Here is a 20537-nt window from a genome sequence, read left to right as displayed (position 1 = left end):
ATTTGTTATTTCGGAGGTAGTTTTGAGTTTTTGGTCCGTATTCTACATAGAAACCGTTCAAACCTAAACAAATCCATCCGAAATGGAAGACATTTCCGGTTAATATATATATATATCTGTAGCGCTTTTCTCATCTTAAGAACGAAATATAGGCTGTATTAACTATCTTCTTTATCACTACCCATACTTATCTCAGGACTCTAAGGCGTTTGCTCTCGAGGATTTTGGGCTAAAAAAAAAAAAACTTATATGCGTTTTAACCATAACTTTTGTACTCTTTTGGTCTTAATATGACATGGTATCAAGAGAAAAATCCTTTCACCCCTGGTTCTCCCCCACAGATCCATTTGAAGTTCGTCTTGTCGGTGGACTAAACGATGCTGAAGGCAGAGTAGAGGTACTGTACGATGGATCCTGGGGAACCATCTGTGATTCGTGGTGGGACCTGAGAGACGCGAGGGTGGTTTGTAGAATGCTGGGGTTTGATGGAGCCTTAAATGCACCGAGATCTGCAAGGTTTGGTCAGGGCTCTGGTCGTATCCTGCTAAAGTATGTCACTTGTGACGGAACTGAAGACAACCTAGCAGAGTGTACTCATTCAGGGATTGGACGTTACTCATGCAGTCATACAAGGGATGCAGGAGCCATCTGCTACTCAGGACGTATGTTTTCTCTGTACTCTATCATTGCAAGTAGTCCAGCTACCGGACAATGATTTTCATTAGGTGCTTATTGGATGGGCATGAATATCGGAATAGTAATTTATTAGTGACTTTGAGGATTTACATTGCTCTCATTAACAATGAATTTCGATGTATAACCAATTTAAATTGAAAATTACATACTTGACGATTTACTAGTAATCGGTCGTTTTTTGTACGGGGGCAAAAATGGTTCCAGCGGATTTTACATGATAATATTCAAATGAGTTTCTCGAAAGAAAGTTTGTTTTAATTCCGACATGACGGTTTTGTATGGGGAAGCAATTACAACTTATAATAGTATTACAATAACAACTTCCCTTATTCTACGCATGTATATATATTAAGCCGACTATGCAACTTATAGTCGGCTTACTTAAAGTTCACACAATAATGAATGACCCATCACATCCATTACATCATTTCTTTGGATTCAATCGCTCAGGTATTCGCCTACGCGTACCGAGGAGCAACCGCTGTCGTTACAGACAATCCTTTGTACCGAATGTCATTCATATGTTCAATGCTAATGTCAAGCGATGACCCTTTTGAAAGTCTCTTGCCAGCCAGTTAGCCAGTTATATATTTATATTTTCCTTGTAACTCTAACACCTGCCAATTGACCCACCGTTCAATCTTGCCTCTGCTCTGTTTTACGCATAATTAGTACCATAAAGCCGGTTTTTTAAAATGTGCAACATAATGGACCAGTTTCGCAGTGAGTTCGGGTTGGGTGCGTGGGTCTTTGTCGGGGTGCCTGGATGCGGGTGGCTCCATTCACCGTTGGGAGTGGTTGTGCTTTGGTGGGCGGGGTGTGAGTTGCGTACGTTGGTTGTTGCTAGGTTGGGCGAGCTCTAATGTATTGCCAGCCTGGTAGCGTCTTTCGTGTGCAGCTCGCATTCTGCCTGTTGGAGTACGATTGTTCCTGGCGGGTGGGAGGAGTCATTCGTGTCCGCGCACTTCGCGGGGACCTGCGCATTCAACGTGGATACACTGCGAAACTGGTCTATTACCTCTCAGATAGACAGTTACATGTGTCGTGTATAACTCGTCCCCCTTCCTTTCCTTTTCTTTCCCCTCCCTCTATTTATAACCTCTTCTCTCCTTACGTCCACCTTTCGTTCCTATCTTTCTCTCTCTCTCCCTCTATCTCTCTATCTCTCTATCTCTCCCCTCCCTCTCTGTCTCTTTCCCCCTCTTCCCTCTCTCTCTTATTACTATTTTTGCTCCTCAGTCTCCTTACGACTTTTTTCTCACTTCTCAATCTTTGAATGTCGACTTCTTTCTTAAGTTTTCCCTATTACTATGTAATTTATACTTATGCTTTTTGTTAATGTCATGATCTCGTGTGAATTTATGTACATTATGTGACATATCAATTATTTTGTAACTACTTTGTATTATGTTTATGTGCTGCCAGTGGAGGCCAATTTTCTATGTTTTTGAATATGGACCAATAAATTATCTATCTATCTTATCTATCTATCTATCTTATCCCTTTCATCCTCTACGGCCGGCATTACGTTTGAAGTTAATTGTTACGTAGTTCTTATAGGATATCTAAATGGAATCAATTACAAATAAATTACTAGACTTTAATTCGTCACTTAGACGAATTAGGTGATACGTATGATATTGGTTTACATAACGAAGAATGCATTTAATACACGATATCATATTATTTTATAAAATACTTTTCCCATTATGATCTATCCATATGTCAAGTTTAAATTGTGACGATCCCTTGATCATTATGGATCTAGGGAAGATAGATTGTAACAACATATGACCATTGACTCTATGCAGTAACCCGTTACACCTTTGACTCTAATTTACATCATGAAGAACACCTTTTGACGATTTTATCTTATTCAAAGAAACGAAAATGTAATTGATAAATGATTATCATCATTATGATAATGATGATCATGATGATGATGAAGATGATCATGATCATGAGCGTGATCCTGATATCTTATTGAAAAAATGAGGGTTGATTTAGATAGCATATAGTCTCAGCTACAACATACTCAAAAATCAACAAAATCCAAGCAGAAATAACGGCGATATTGCTCAAAAGACAGGAATGTATAAGCCAGATTTGAGAAAAAGTCATTTCCCGTAGGGATTACATGCAAAAAGTAATGGATTTAGTGAAAATAGGGTAATAATAAAGTAAATAGGGTTGTTCATTACATTATTTGCGATTCTACGTGTTTTAATAATCAAAGGAGATGGTACAGTGAAAGGTCAAAAAGGAAAAAAAAAAGGAAAGACATATATTGTGGGATCTCGAGGTTGGAAGTCAAGTGCGTTACCGATATAGCAAAACATTTCCCATAGCGATTACACGTAAACGGGAAATGGAATTCTCAAATCCTACTTTGCAAGTGAAATGTGAGCATAATCCCGGCATCTGATCGAAAAATAAAAGGCACACGTGTGATAGCTTATTGTCTCAGCTACAACATACTCAAAGCTCAGCGAAAACAAAGCTAAAACAACGGATATTTTGCTCGCGAAAGACAGGAGTGTAGGATCGAGTTTTGAGAAAAAGTAATGTCCCATAGAGAATAGACGCAAAATGTGAAAAATTGACATGCCTCTTTTAATCCCCAAAATACGCCATGATGCCTTTGTAAAAATGAAAAATTGTGGACATTATATTCGTAGAGAATTGTCTCAGATAGAACATACTAAAATTTGGAAGAAAAACAATCAATTTTTACAGAGATACTATCAATTTTCCAAAAATATGCTTATGTCATAATATGCAAATTACATTTTTGAGTTTGGAGGCCATTATGATGACGTCATGAGTTAGGTGAGGGTCAAATGAGACATGAAATCATATCTCCATTTCATAATCTATCCAAATATTAACAATTATTGGGAGTTTCTATCTATTCTGAAGAGTTACAATGAATTTTGTATAAGCATGTTTTTGCCCATGGATAAAGATAACGCAGGCCCGCGCGCTGTCAACTTTGACGGACGCTCAGTGCGTTTTAAAAAGGTGAACAAGTTATCAAAATGCTTTGAAAAATGTGCCAAAGATGAAAACAGAGAAAATTCGGCGATTCTACGTCGCAAAATGCTAGTACGTGCAAAAAACGCGCGCGCATGCGCGTATGCATGATATTTTGTCAAATGCTCCGAATGGCCTGAAATATATGCAAAAAATATTTGGGATGATTTGGAGCATTTTAAATTTTTGCGCGCACGTAAACGCGCGGACGAACGCGCAGGCGCGCATTTGCGCACATTTATTGACCCAAAATTGACCGGACAGATATTGATTTTAATCATGATAATTATAAATGAGAAATAACTTTCCGTTATGAAGATATGATCATAAGTTGATTTTCACAAAATGGCGCGTAGATGACGTCACGATGATGTCGAGTCTATGAAAAGTCACGCAGTTCTAAGTTAGACTAGGATCTATCATCATGGCAAGTTTCATGATAATGGCTTTAGCCATTCTTGAGATATCCTGCGAACAAAATTGGGGAAGAATAATAGTAATTTCTTCTATACAGACACAAAATAAATACTAGACTTTAATTCGTCACTTAGACGAATTAGGTGATACGTATGATAATGGTTTACATAACGAATAATGCATTACACGATATATTATTTTGTAAAATGCTTCTCCCATTTATATGCTTCTCCCATTATGATCTATTCAAATGTCAAGATTAGATTGTGTCTCCTTGATCATCATGGATCTAGGAAAGATAGATTGAAACAATATATGACCTTTGACCCTGTGCAGTAACCAGTTACACATTTGACTCTAAAATACATCATGAAGAACACCTTTTGACGATTTTATCTTATTCAAAGAAATGAAAATGTAATTGATAAATGATTATCATCATTATGATAATGATGATCATGATCATGATCATGAGCGCGATCATGACATCTTATTGAAAAAAATGAGGGTTGATTTAGATAGCATATAGTCTCAGCTACAACATATTCAAAAATCAACAAAATCCAAGCAGAAATAACGGCGATATTGCTCGCAAAAGACAGGAATGTAGACTCCAGATTTGAGAAAAAGTCATTTCCCATAGGGATTACACCCAGAAATTAATGGATTAAGTGAAAATAGGGTAATAATAAAGTAAAAAGGGTTATTTATGACATTATTTGCGAATCTACGTGTTTAAACAATCAAAGGAGATGGTACAGTGAAGGTCAAAAGGAAAAAAAAGTGGAGCAAAAAATTGTTTGAGACACCCGGACTCGAACCAGGGATCTCGAGGTTGGAAGTCAAGTGCGTTACCGATATACCAAAACATCTCCCATAGCGATTACACGTAAACGGGAAATGGAATTCAGAAATCCTACTTTGCAAGTGAAATATCAGCATGATCCCGGCATCTAATCGAAAAAATAAATGGCACACTTGTGATAGCTTATTGTCTCAGCTACAACATATCCGAAGCTCAGCGAAAATGAAGCTAAAACAACGGAGATTTTGCTCGCGAAAGACAGGAGTGTAGAATCCAGTTTTGAGAAAAAGTCATGTCCCATAGAGAATACACGCAAAATGCGAAAAATTGACATGCCTCCTTTAATCGCAAAAATACACCATGATACTTTTGTCAAAAATAAAAATTGTGAGTACTACATTTGTAGAAAATTGTCTCAGCTAGAACATATCAAAATTAAAAAGAAAATTGATCCATATTTACAGAGATACAATCAATTTTCCAAAAATATGCTGACGTCATAATATGCAAATTGAAATTTTGAGTTTGAAGGCCATTATGATGACGTCATGAGTTAATTGAGGATAAAATGAGACATGAAATCATATCTGCAACTCATAATCTATCCAAATATGAAAAAATATTAGGAGTTTCTATCTATCCTAAAGAGTTACAATGAATTTTATATAGGCATGTTTTTGCCCATGTATTGTGGATAAAGATAACGCAAATCCGCGCGTGCTGTCAACTTTGACGGACGCTCATTGCGTTAATAAAAGGTGAACAAATTATCAAAATGCTTGGAAAAATGTACCGAATATGATGACAGAAAAAAATCGGCGATTCTATGTTGCAAAATGCCAGTACGCGCGAAAACGCGCGCGCATGCGCGTGTGCGTAATTTTTTTTAAAATGCTCCATATGACCTGAAACGTATGCAAAAAAAATTTAAGACGATTTTGAGCAATTTAAAATTTTACGCGCGCGTTAACGCGCGCACAAACGCGTACGCGCATTTTTGCGTGCATTTATTGACCTGAAATTGACCGGTCGGATATTGATCTTAATCATGATAAATATGAATGAAAAATTACTATCCGTTATGAAGATATGATCATTAGTTGATTTTCACAAAATGGCGCCTGGATGACGTCACGATGACTTTGAGTCTTTGAAAAGTCACGCAGTTCTAAGTTAGACTAAGATCTATCATCATTGAAAGTTTCATGACAATGGCTTTATTCAGTCTTGAGATATCCTGCGAACAAATTCGAGGAAGAATAATAAAAATAAACTAGAATTTAAATCGTCACGAGGACGATTAAGGTGGTCTGAAATATGAGCATGATCCCGGCATCTGATCGAGAAATAAATGTCACATTTGTGATAGCTTATTGTCTCAGCTACAACATACTCGATGCTCAGCGAAAACGAAGCTAAGACGACGGAGATATTGCTCGTGAAAGACGGAAATGTAGAATCCAGTTTTCAGAAAAAGTCATGTCCCATAGAGAATACACGCAAAATGTAAAAAATTGACATGCCTCCTTTAATCGCAAAAAAAAAGCCATGATGTTTTCATCAAAATGAAAATGCGTGGATACTGCATCCGTAGAAAATTGTCTCAGCTAAAACATATCAAAATTTGGATGAAAATCGATCAATATTTACAGAGATACAATCAATTTTCCAAAAATATGATAACGTCATAATATGCAAATTGAAATTTTGAATTCGGAGGCCATTATGATGACGTCATGAGTTAATTGAGGGTCAAATGAGACATGAAATCATATTTTCGACTCATACTTTATCAAGATATGAAGAAAAAATTGGGGTCATCTTGCATCCTAAAGAGCTACAATGGATTTTGTATAGGCATGTTTTTTGCCCATATATGCTATGTATTACAAGAGTTCGCACGCACGGACATTTACCTTGAACGGAGGCCATCATAAATACGTCATGAGTTAATTGAGTGTTCGAACGGAATTTACCTTGAACGGACGCTCATTTCGCTATTAATGGTCATAAAGAGATAAACATGGTATCAAATTGTTCGGAATAAAATGGGCAATACTATGATAGACAAAAAAGGGAGATTCTAGGTTGCGAACGACCATTACGAACACAAACGTGCGCGCAAACGGAAAATGGAATTCTCAAATCCCACTTTGTAATTGAAATATGAGCATGATCCCGGCATCTGATCGAAAAATAAAGGGCACACTTGTGATCGCTTATTGTCTCAGCTACAACATACTCAAAACTCAGCGTAAACAAAGATAAAACGACGGAGATTTTGCTCGCGAAAGACGAGAATGTAGAATCCAGTTTTGAGAAAAAGTCATGTCCCATAGAGAATACACGCAAAATGTAAAAAATTGACATGCCTCCTTTAATCGCAAAAGTACGCCATGATACCATTGTCAAAATGAAATATCGTGATTAATACATTTGTAGAGAATATTCTCAGGTAGAACATATCAAAATTTGAAAGAAAATTGATCAATATTTACAGAGATATAATCAATTTTCTATATATATGATGACGTCATAATATGCAAATTCGTTTTTTTAGTTCCAAGGCCATTATGATGATGTCACGATATATATAATGGCCAAATGTGACCTAAAATCATATCTCCAACCCATATTCTATCCAAATATGAGAACAATTTGGGGGTTCTGTGGACTTCCTAAAGAACTATAATGGATTTTGTATAGGCATGTTTTTGCCCATATATGCTATGTATTACAAGATCTCGCGCGTACAGACGTGTATTTTAAACGGACGCTAATTCCGTCAATAATGGTCATGAAAAGATAAACATGGTATCAAATTGTTCGGAAAAAGGAAAGGAATATCCTGTCAAAAATTCGGGTTAGGGAAATATTTTTCGTTTGGCCGCTACGAACAAAAACACGCAAAAATGCGTGTTTTGCGCGATTTTTATGAATTGCTTAAAATGCCCTAAAACGCGTGCAAACAAAATTTGGGACGAATTGGAGCAATTTAAAATTTTAATGCGCGCGTACGCGCGTGTCGAGGTGCGCGCGCGGAATTTGTTGACATTTTTCGTTGACCTTTGACCTGAAGTTGATGTATACTAAATATAGTTGATTTTTGACGACTCGTTATCGAGATATGATAATGACCTGATTTTTACAAAATGGCGCCTGTATGACGTCACGATGACCCCATGAACTTGAAAAAGGTTTCGGGAACTTGATATTATAGGGCCTAATGACTAACAGAAATTTGAAGGAAATTGACCAAGTCGATTTCGAGTAAACGTATACACAAAAAAGTGTACGGAAGAAATTTAAAAAATTCGAGTTTTTGTACAATTCCAATTAAATTACTAGAATTTAATTCGTCACGAGGACGAATAAGGTGGTCTGCCTTCAAGTCTTATGATAGATTATAATATTTACTATATTGAGAAAGGGTGAAGTTATATAGACATGTAAACAATGATGATCATGATGATCATGATGATGATGATCTTGATAGTAATGGTGATGACGATGATGATGATGATGATCATGATCATGATGATGTTGATGATTATCATCAACAGACCATGATGACATCAGACTGAAAAAAAATGAGAGAACCTTGAGATAGTATATAGTCTCAGCTACAACATACTCAAAAATCAACAAAAATCAAGCTGAAATAACGGCAATATTGCTCGCAAAAGACAAGAATGTAGAATCCAGATTTGAGAAAAAGTCATCTCCCATTAGGATTACACGCAAAAAGGAATGGATCAAGTGATAATAGGGTAATAATAAAGTAAATATGGTTGTTTATTACATTATTTGCGATTGTATGTGTTTTAATATTCAAAGGAGATGGTACAGTGAAAGGTCAAAAAGAAAAAAAAGTGAAGAAAAAAAATTGTTGGAGACGCCCGGACTCGAACCAGGGACCTCGAGGTCGGAAGTCAAGTGCGTTACCGATATACCAAAACATTTCCCATAGAGATTACACGTAAACGGAAAATAGAATTCTCAAATCCCACTTTGTAAGTAAAATATGAGCATGATACCGGCATCTGATCGAAAAATAAATGACACACTCATGATAGCTTATTGTCTCAGCTACAACATACTAAAAGCTCAGCGTAAACAAAGATAAAACGAGGGAGATATTGCTCGCGAAAGACGAGAATGTAGAATCCAGTTTTGAGAAAAAGTCATGTCCCTTAGAGAATACACGCAAAATGTGAAAAATTGACATGCCTCCTTTAATCGCAAAAATACGTCATGATACCATTGTCAAAATGAAATATCGTGGCAACTAAATTTGTAGAAAATATATTCAGGTAGAACATATTAAAATTTGAAAGAAAATTGATCAATATTTACAGAGATAAAATCAATTTTCTATAAATCTGCTGACGTCATAATATGCAAATTGAAATTTTGAGTTCGGAGGCCATTATGATGACGTCATGAGTTAATTGAGGGTCAAATGAGACATGAAATCATATCTCCAACTCATATTCTATCCAAATATGAGAATAATTTGGGGGTTCTGTGGACTTCCTAAAGAGCTATAATGGATTTTGTATAGGCATGTTTTTGCCCATATATGCTATGTATTACAAGATCTCGCGCGTACGGACGTGTATTTTAAAATGACGCTAATTCCGTCAATAATGGTCATGAAAAGATAAACATGGTATCAAATTGTTCGGAAAAAGTTAAGAAATATCCTGTCAAAAATTCGGGTTGGGGAATTATTTTTCGTTTGGCCGCTACGAACGAAAACGTGCAAAAAATGCGTGTTTTGCGCGATTTTTATGAAATGCTTAAAATGCCCTGAAACGTGTGCAAACAAAATTTGGGACGAAATGGAGCATTTTGAAATTTTGATGCGCGCGTACGCGCGCGTCGAGGTGCGCGCGTGGAATATGTTGACATTTTTAATTGACCTTTGACCTGAAGTTGATGTATACCAAATATGGTTTTTTTTTTATGACTCGTGATCGAGATATGATAATGACCAGATTTTTACAAAATGGCGCCTGGATGACGTCACGATGACCCCATGAACTTGAAAAAGGTTTCGGGAACTTGATATTATAGGGCCTAATGACTAACAGAAATTCGAAGGAAATTGACCTTGTCGATTTCGAGTAAACGTATACACAAAAAAGTGTACGGAAGAAATAAAAAAAATGTGAGTGTTTGTACAATTCCAATTAAATTACTAGAATTTAAATCGTCACGAGGACGATTAAGGTGGTCTGTCTTCAAGTCTTATGATAGATTATAATACTTACTATATTGAGAAAGGGAGAAGTTATATAGACATGTAAACAATGATGATCATCATGATGATCATGATGATGATGATCCTGATAGTAATGGTGATGACGATGTTGATGATGATGATGATCATCATGATGATGTTGATGATGATCATCAACAGACCATGATGACATCTGATTGAAAAAAATGAGGGAACATTTAGATAGCATATAGTCTCAGCTACAACATACTCCAAAATCAACAAAAACCAAACGGAAATAACGGCGATATTGCTCGCAAAAGACAGGAATGTAGAATCCAGATTTGAGAAAAAGTCATCTCCCATAGGGACTACACTCAAAAAGTAATGGATCAAGTGATAATAGGGGAATAATAAAGTAAACATGGTTGTTTATAACATTATTTGTGATTCTACGTGTTTTAATAAGCAAAGGAAAAGGTACAGTGAAAGGTCAAAAAGAAAAAAAAGTGAAGAAAAAAATTGTTGGAGACGCCCGGACTCGAACCAGGGACTTCGAGGTCGGAAGTCAAGTGCGTTACCGATGTACCAAAATATTTCCCATAGAGATTACACGTAAACGGAAAATGGAATTATCAAATCCCACTTTGTAAGTGAAATATGAGCATGATCCCGGCATCTGATCGAAAATTAAAGGGCACACTTACGATAGCATATTGACTCAGCTACAACATACTCAAAGCTCAGCGTAAACGAAGATAAAACGACGGAGATATTGCTCGCGAAAGACAAGAATGTAGAAACCAGTTTTGAGAAAAAGTCATGTCCCATAGAGAATACACGCAAAATGTGAAAAATTGACATGCCTCCTTTAATCGCAAAAATACGCCATGATGCCATTGTTCAAATGAAATATCGTGTGAAATACATTCGTAGAAAATATTCTCAGCTAAAACATATCAAAATTTGAAAGAAAATTGATCAACATTTACAGAGATACAATCAATTTTCCAAAAATCTGCTAACGTCATAATATGCAAATTGAAATTTTAAGTTCGGAGGCCATTATGATGACGTCATGAGTTAATTGAGGGTCAAATGAGACATGAAATCATATCTCCGACTCATGATCTATCTAAATATGAAAAAAATTGGGGGTATCTATCCATTCTGAAGAGTTAAAATGAATTTTGTATAGGCTTGTTTTTGCACATGTAATGTGGATAGGGATAATGCAGATCCGCGTGTGCTGTAAACTTTGACGGACGCTCATTGCGTTATCACTGGTCAGAAAAAGGTGAACAAGGTATCAAAATGCTTGGAAAAATGTGGTTGATATGATAGAGAAAATTTGGCGTTTCCATGTTGTAAAATGTCAGTACGCGCACTTACGCGCGGAAACGCGCGCAAAAAAGTGCTCTCGCGCAAAATCTTGAAAATGCTTACAATTGCCTGAAACGTGTGCAAAAAAAATTTGGAACGAATTTGAGCATTTTAAAATTTTAATGCGCGCGTACGTGCGCGTCGAGGTGCGCGCGCAAATTTTGTTGACATTTTTAGTTGAACTTTGACCTGAAGTTGATGTATACCAAATATGGTTTATTTTTGAAGACTCGTTATCGAGATATGATAATGACTTGATTTTTACAAAATGGCGCCTGGATGACGTCACGATGACCCCATGAACTTGAAAAAGGTTTCGGGAACTTGATATTATAGGGCCTAATGACTATCAGAAATTTGAAGGAATTTGACCAAGTCGATTTCGAGTAAACGTATACACAAAAAAAGTGTACGGAAGAAATAAAAATAAACTAGAAATTTAATTCGTCATGGGGACGAATTAGGTGGTCTGTCTTCAAGTCTTATGATAGATTATAATATTTACTATATTGAGAAAGGAAGAAGTTATATAGACATGTAAACAATGATGATCATCATGATGATCATGATGATGATGATCTTGATAGTAATGGTGATGACGATGATGATGATCATGATGATCATGATGATGTTGATGATTATCATCAACAGACTACGATGACAGACTTAAAAAATGAGAGAACATTTAGATAGTATATAGTCTCAGCTACAACATACTCAAAAATCAACAAAAATCAAGCCGAAATAACGGCGATATTGCTCGCAAAAGACAAGAATGTAGAATCCAGATTTGAGAAAAAGTCATCTCCAATAAGGATTACACGCAAAAAGTAATGGATCTAGTGATAATAGGGTAATAATAAAGTAAATATGGTTGTTTATTACATTATTTTCGATTGTACGTGTTTTAATATTCAAAGGAGATGGTAGAGTGAAAGGTCAAAAAGAAAAAAAAGTGAAGAAAAAAAATTGTTGGAGACGCCCGGACTCGAACCAGGGACCTCGAGGTCGGAAGTCAAGTGCGTTACCGATATACCAAAACATTTCCCATAGAGATTACACGTAAACGGAAAATGGAATGCACAAATCCCACTTTGTAATTGAAATATGAGCATGATCCCGGCATCTGATCGAAAAATAAAGGGCACACTTGTGATAGCTTATTGTCTCAGCTACAACATACTCAAAGTTCAGCGTAAACAAAGCTAAAACGACGGAGATATTGCTCGCAAAAGACAGGATGTAGAATCCAGTTTTGAGAAAAAGTCATGTCCCATAGAGAATACACGCAAAATGTGAAAAATTGACATGCCTCCTTTAATCGCAAAAATACGCCATGATGCCTTTGTCAAAATGAAATATCGTGTTGACTGTATTTGTAGAGAATTGTCTCAGCTAGATCATATCAAAATTTGAAAGAAAATTGATCAATATTTACAGAGATACAATCAATTTTTCAAAAATCTGCTGACGTCATAATATGCAAATTGAAATTTTGAGTTCGGAGGCCATTATGATGACGTCATGAGTTAATTGAGGATCAAATGAGACATGAATTCATATCTCCAACTCATGCTTTTTCCAACCATGATATAAAAATTGGGGGTCAATGGACTATCTGAAGAGCTATTTTGATTTTTAAAATGGCATGTTTTTGATCAAATTTGCATTATATTGCCCATAGCAGCACGCGCGGATTTTGAACTTTGACGCGCGCTCACGGCCTTATGAAAGGTCAAGAGTGACTGAAATTAATGTAAATTGTCATTTACGGTAAGAGGAATCTAAATCATGTAAAAAAAATTAAATTTGACTTTTTACGCGCGCTGTGAGCGCGCGCAACGCGCGCGGGGACACTTACGGACGGAAAATTTTGAAATGCTTAAAATGACCTGAAACGTGTGCAAACAAAATTTGGGACGAATTGGAGCATTTTAAAAATTTTAAGCGGGCGTACGTGCGCGTCGAGGTGCGCGCACGGATTTTGTTGACATTTTTAGTTGACCTTTGACCGGAAGTTGATGTATACTAAATATGGTTTATTTTTGATTACTCGTTATTGAGATATGATAATGACCTGATTTTTACAAAATGGCGCCTGGATGACGTCACGATGACCCCATGAACTTGAAAAAGGTTTCGGGAACTTCATATCATAGGGCCTGATGACTAGCAGAAATTTGAAGGAAATTGACCAGGTCGAGTTCGAGTAAACGTATACACAAAAAAAGTGTACGGAATAAATAAAAATAAATAAAGAATAAAGAATAAAGAATAAAGAATAAAGAAAGAAAATTCTAACGAAATCAATAGGTGATCTGTCATCGACAGACCACCTAATAAAGAAAGAATAAAGAATAAAGAAAGAAAATTCTAACGAAATCAATAGGTGATCTGTCATCGACAGACCACCTAATAATAAAGAAAAATCTTGACGAAATCAAAAGGTGATACGTTGACTTCGTTACGTATCACCTAATAAGTGCCCTAATAATATGCTATTGAAAGTGAAAGGTGTGGTAATATCATCTAAAACGACCTTTTTACCACGCTCTTCCCTAATAGTCCATCCAAAGCCATTTGAAGTTCGTCTCGTCGGTGGGTCAAACAATGCTGAAGGCACAGTAGAGATCATGCACGATGGATCCTGGGAGACAATCTGTGATGTTGGCTGGGATCTGAGGGACGCGAGGGTGATTTGCAGAATGCTTGGGTTTGATGGAGCCTTGGACGCACCGGGATCTGCACGGTTTGGTCAGGGCTCTGGTAGTATTCTACTAAAGTATGTCAATTGTGACGGAACTGAAGACAGCATAGCTGATTGTGCTCTTGCAGGGGTTGAAAGTTACTCTTGCGGCCATACAAGGGATGCAGGCGCTCTTTGTCATTCGGGAGGTAGGTTTTTTTTAAGGCTAGTCGCTAGAGTAAATATGTCTAATTAAATCACCTGCATATTCCCCCGAGAGGTATACTTTGCATGCCCTGTAGTCAGTCAATGAGGTCGGCCGCAAAAAACTGACTTCCGCAAACAAATTATTGGGGAGTTTCCTTACTTCGACATTTCACCTTTATTTTTTGTTTAATAATAAAGAGATTGCTCTTCTCCAAATATTTCTGATCACGTGTAGTGCTCTAAACCAATCCATGTACTGGCATTTTTTAGGAGTGCATGATTACATTTCCTTGTAAGAGTATATACATTTTATTTGATAAACATATTCTGCTTTTCATCCTAACCGTTCATTAAACACATCAGAGCAATTTCAAGTTCGTCTTACCAATGGGACCACCGATTCAGAAGGCAGAGTGGAGGTTTTGTATAAGGGAAGCTGGGGAACTATTTGTGATGATAACTGGGTTCTAAGAGACGCAAGAGTAGTTTGTAAAACGCTTGGATTGGACGGGGCTTGGTAGTGCTACGCCCGGTCCCGAAAGCGGTAAAATCGTATTTTTAAATATTGGAGTGCAAATACTAGTTTTCAGCCAAATTGAGTCATAGAGATGTTACGGGGAGGTATTGCGATAAAAATACCTTCAATTGGTCCTATACATAGGGATGCTCATTACGGTTACGCTCAGGTTACCATTACACCGGTTTAGCTTTTTTATTATAATTGAAAATAGTTTAAATATATAACATCAAACGATTTAGTTTCTTTGGTATACTTAGTTTTTGTCGATCGGTAACACGTCAGTTACCTGTGTTAATAAACATACAAAACCCAATTCACCACTGTTTGTGTTGACCAATGGTTCATGTATGGGTTCTTTTTTATACGAATATCAATCTTCATGAATAAATCTTTGGACACACGTTTGTCAATTATAAAAATCCTTTTCATCCTGACCGTCTAGATCCATTTCAAGTTCGTCTCGTCAATGGATCAAACGATGCTGAAGGAAGAGTAGAAATACTTTACGATGGATTCTGGGGAACTATCTGTGATGACTGGTGGGATATAAAAGATGCGAGGGTTGTTTGTAGAATGATGGGGTTCAACGACGCAATAGCTGCGTCTATTTCTGCAAGGTTTGGTCAAGGACCTGACCATAGTCTTCTGACATCTCTCGGCTGTAGGGGAAATGAAGATAACTTGGCAGATTGTTTTCATGCAGGTGTAGGACGTTCTCACTGTAGTCATAGTAGTGATGCCGGCGCTTCTTGCTCCTTGGGAGGTAAGATTTTAATATGGAAATTCTGATCGTCATCCGTTTCTATCCCGTCTGGATAGGCCTATGCTTCTTGAATTGATACTTTTCTGGTGTTAATATAGATGAGATTTTTATATTTATAACACTGTCAGATTGAGATATGTTTTACAAATTTCTACATGTGTCCCTGATTAGGCATTTTCTTTTAAGCTGTGGCTAAAGTGCTCTATAGCGCGTACTCCTAACATGTGTTTGTCAATTGTCACCAAGTATTTCCAACATACCGTTCTATGAAATAATTTGTTCAGAGTTGCGTTGATAATCGCTAAACATTTCTAATAATTTTCTAATTTGACCAATATGAATCTGTATTCATATGCTTTACATTTCAGTTCAACTTGTCAATGGAGCCGGTGGATATGAAGGAAGAGTTGAGATACTACACGAAGGGTCTTGGGGGACTGTATGCGACGATTTCTGGGACCTGGACGACGCTAAGGTTGTATGTCGACAGTTAGGATTTGATGGTGCTGTGGCTGCTCTGCCCCGTGCCAGATTTGGTCAAGGCTCTGGTGATATCTTTCTGGATGGTGTTAAGTGCAACGGGACAGAAACCAGCCTCAGATACTGCCAGCATAAGGGGATAGGTGTTCATCATTGTACACACGAGGGGGATGCCAGCGTTATATGTAAACGTGGAGGTAATATCATAGAACCGTCATTTACACACACAAAACAATGTAATCAGCAGAATACAGATCGTCCGAAAAGGAGGACAATTATATTATACGTATGTAAGCACGATAATAAAACAACCGGGTAACGTCGTTATAAAAAGAAACAAGATTACATTCACAACACAGCCCCCCCCCCCCCCCTCTGAAATAAAGTTTGTATTTTAATCCGTTAATCGAAAATTAAGAAATCTTGCGGTTTATGAAAGCTCACGTCGCTTGATTTTGTAAAAACTCATGTCACAAAAGTGAACATTATATGGATCATTTTAAGTAAAAAGAATAGACTTGTTTTTATTCAGTATTTTTACATTTGTTATAGCTGTGTTTATTAATTTTCTTTTCCATGAATATTTATCGGTACAGAAAGCCGAATTTATTGTTTCGAAACATCTTTCTAGGTTTGAGGACTTACTCGGACATGATCACCTCTGATGAAATACCGCCAACGTACACAACCAAGCTAGTGCCCAATGGACACGAAACTACAATAGTTCCACCAAGACAACAAGGACACGAGGTCATTACCACGACATATCCGCTTAACACAAGTAAAATTGGAAATTTAAAATCAACTGTAAACCCAATTCTACAAGACGATCTCCGGATGATAATTTTATTTTGGCTGTTTATTTTATCATTTAGCATCATTCTAATCGCTTTGTTTGGGTACTGTATTTATAGGTATACAAAGAGAATGACTGCTAGGAATTTAAATACAGAAATATATATGGACGCGACGACTATATCATCAATGCACGCTCTGTCAGTTGGTTCTGGTTACCAAGACTTGAATGCTCCACCTAAATTACATGAAAGACTTGAAAACGATGTTTGTGGTCACCATTATGAATCAAATATAAAAGATATAAAAGACAATTTAGAAGATTTCCATGAAAATGCGGGCATGAAAACGGTTTACCAAACACCTCAAAGTGATGAGGACTGTGACGTAGACGGAAATCTTCTTCCGAACACAGAAAGACCTTTGAAAAATGGAAAGTCGGTATCGGATAAGAGAAATCATGTTGGCAAAACGGATATGCCAAAACCTCCTGATGAAAATGCAGAAACGGTGTCTTTGCCTCAATGCACAAAGGTAAACACGAAACATGATTATATGGAAATGAAAATAGTATACCAAAAGCCGAAAACGGGGACGGACGTAGATCTTGATGGATACCTCCTTCCAAACACAAAAACATGTTAAATGATGGTGATTCAGTAACGAAAATAACGACAAGGAATCGAACGCGGAAATTTGTTGTACTGCAGGTGAAGGGAATATCCCCTTACTGCAAGATACGACACATGTATAGAGAGAGATACACAAGTACATGGATATGAAAATTGTTAACCAAAAATCCGCAACAAAAAACGACATAGATCTCGATGGGTATCTTCTTCCAAGTGCTTAGTCTAGTTTTGGACCCTTTTCATTGTTTTCTTCGCCGACTATACGCTATGATCCGAGTGGTGGCGCGATCCCGGTTTTCGGGATCGCGCCACCACTAACGCGTATAGTCGGCGAATAAATAAATCAATAAAAAGGGTCCAGAACTGGACTACCAAGTGCTATGCTACAGACTGGTACTCTCATAAATAAAAGCAGAGCAGAAGAAGATGGACAGTCCGATGAAAACAGGGACAATTAACTTTGGATGTGTATGTTAAGAGAACCTGAAGCAAACTCGAGGATTCCAGTTTGCTAACACATGAAACAATATGACAGCTATTCATGTACATAAACCACCATTTAAAGAAATACACTAAAAGAGGTTAAAAAACTTATTAATATCGTATATATAAACCATTTGTTTTAAATTTAGAAGAGGATAATCTGTCATGCACAAAATCTAAATATATCCGAACTTGTCAAGTGACCATCCTGTTACAATGTATGTCTGACTATTTTTTCAACAACCAAGTTATTACTACATTTTATTTCAATGTATTCTTTTTAATTTAGTTTTTTGTTAAAGAAACTTCCTTTGTATGGAGTTAAAGACATTAAGCTTATTTGGATTCAATCATATTTATCCAAAATAACCTAACGTACATCTGTCAAAGGGACCTTGTCTGACATTACTAATGTCAGATCTGGCCTTCCGCAAGGCTTGATTATCGGGCCTCTTCTGTTTTCGGGATTGTTGAAAAGTGCCACATTATGATGTACGCCAACTATACAATATTGTACTACAATGGGGAAGATATAAAAGACATTGAATCTGTATTGATTAAGGAGCTTGAGCCAATAAATGGCTGACACAAAATCCTCTCAGGTTAAATTAATCAAAAACTCAATACATGGTTTTGGGCTCCCATAGAAAACTTACAAATGGTGGTGATATAATTCTCGCTGTTGACAATCATGAGCTGGGAAGAGTAACCACTTATAAATATCTTGGCGTTTGGATGGATGAGCCATTAACTTGGCAAAAACATGTTGAAGAAACAATGAAGATTGGTTCCCGACTTGCACTTTTCGATAGACTCAGAAAATACCTCACGGTTGACAACTTTAAGGTCTTAGCTAACTCGCTTACATTTACCTTACTTTGACTATTCTAATAATTCATAGTCCACATGTGGACAATACTTGAAAGACGGTCTAATAAGACAACACAAGAAAATGGCCCAGTTGTTCTTTAAAGTCAATTACTCTACTCTCATTGAACAGGCATATGATAAACAAATGGATTTCGATTTAAGAAAGGTGGCAATTTCACATATGCGAAACAGTGCACAGTGTACTCCAAGGGGGAGCACCAATTTACCTCACTGAACTTTTGTACGATCAGGAAATGTACACTCACGCCGAACAAGAAATACAGTGCACAATGGTGTTGTGGTGCCACATGTCCGCACACAGGCTGGTAAAAAATGCCTTTTCCCATAGTGCATCCGTTCTCTAGAATTGGCTGGAATGTGGGATTCGGGGCGCTGTTTGTAGGCCGTCCTTTGTTACTTCATATTGGAGAATCAAAAATCAGTATATGATTTGGTATAAAAACAAACCATTTTTTTTTAAAATAGGGTAGGTGTAGGGAATTTGAGACCGTAGGGAATTGGAAACCACCAAGCTTGAACCCATCACTGTCTATCCGTGTTGGCTCCAATATTGCTATAGCGCGATATGTGGCCTTTCACAACACTACTGCATATATCCAATTCATTTCGAAGACTACAATGCGTTCTTTTACCGAGAAAATTGGTAGAATTGACCAAGATAAGCAATTTTTATTGTAAATTCTTGCTCTGATATAAAAACACAATTTCCACTGAATGTTGCGGTGTATGCAGGTACTTAGGGGTGGCTCTTAAAAAGTAGTTTTAAAAGGAAGTTTATGAAGTTTGCCAACCATGACAGAAAACTTATGGCCATTGTGTGTTGTGAATGGGGCAATGTAGGCAATGGGGGACACCAGGTCCAAGATGGGGACCAGTTGTTCATTTCATGTTGAAAGGCACTATCACGAACATATTTGGTTGTTTCACCATTTTAATTTGAATGCATTTTATTTCAAAGATAAAAGTGAGTTCTGGTTTTTAAAAAAAAATGAATTCTCTCAGAATCAAACTAAACTTACACTGAATTTTCAAGATTACAATTAAATGTCATTTGCCAAACAATTTCGGAAGAAAATGTATACTGGCTGAGTAATGAGTATAGAAATATTAGGAAATCAATACTAGCCCCGATACCATTTGTGTAGTCCCAAATACATCTTTCTGTGTACAGTGCTTGTAACTTTACCAAGACTGGGTCAAATTTATTATGATTTTGATGACTCCAGAACTTTGCAGTACACACCAATACTTACATGCTACATAATCATTTTTTTCTGATCCATTCCACACATTTTTTTTTCACAATGCAATCGGATGACCAGAACTCACCTTTATCTTTAAGAAGTTGTTTCTATGCTGTGAGTTTGATCAATGTAAAAGTCACTTTGCCAGAACATTATTCTGAAAGTATTTAAACATAATTTAAAGCACCTTTATTACTGTTAACAAAAAACTACGGAAATATTTCTGGCCATGCACAATCGTTTCAAAATAACAGTAAGTTCATTGGATGCATGTTTCT

General features: G+C 36.8%; 1 protein-coding gene across 1 annotated transcript in view; it reads left to right on the top strand.

Annotated features, from left to right (window-relative positions):
- Positions 1-295: 295 nt before the first annotated feature.
- The window catches only part of LOC578144 (deleted in malignant brain tumors 1 protein-like), a 63363-nt gene continuing 43121 nt past the window's right edge, over positions 296-20537 (top strand). Inside the window, exons 1-5 of the mRNA XM_030995759.1 lie at positions 296-662; positions 14124-14324; positions 15414-15632; positions 16103-16411; positions 16846-16995. Of these exons, the coding sequence (XP_030851619.1) occupies positions 296-662; positions 14124-14324; positions 15414-15632; positions 16103-16411; positions 16846-16995 (1246 nt within the window). The remainder of the gene's footprint in view (positions 663-14123; positions 14325-15413; positions 15633-16102; positions 16412-16845; positions 16996-20537) is intronic.

Source organism: Strongylocentrotus purpuratus, unplaced genomic scaffold, assembly GCF_000002235.5.
Source record: "Strongylocentrotus purpuratus isolate Spur 01 unplaced genomic scaffold, Spur_5.0 spur5_scaffold_3, whole genome shotgun sequence".
NCBI classification, from domain to species: domain Eukaryota; kingdom Metazoa; phylum Echinodermata; class Echinoidea; order Camarodonta; family Strongylocentrotidae; genus Strongylocentrotus; species Strongylocentrotus purpuratus.
Note: the sequence above shows the minus strand (reverse complement) of the source record. Positions and strands in the feature narration are given on the sequence as shown.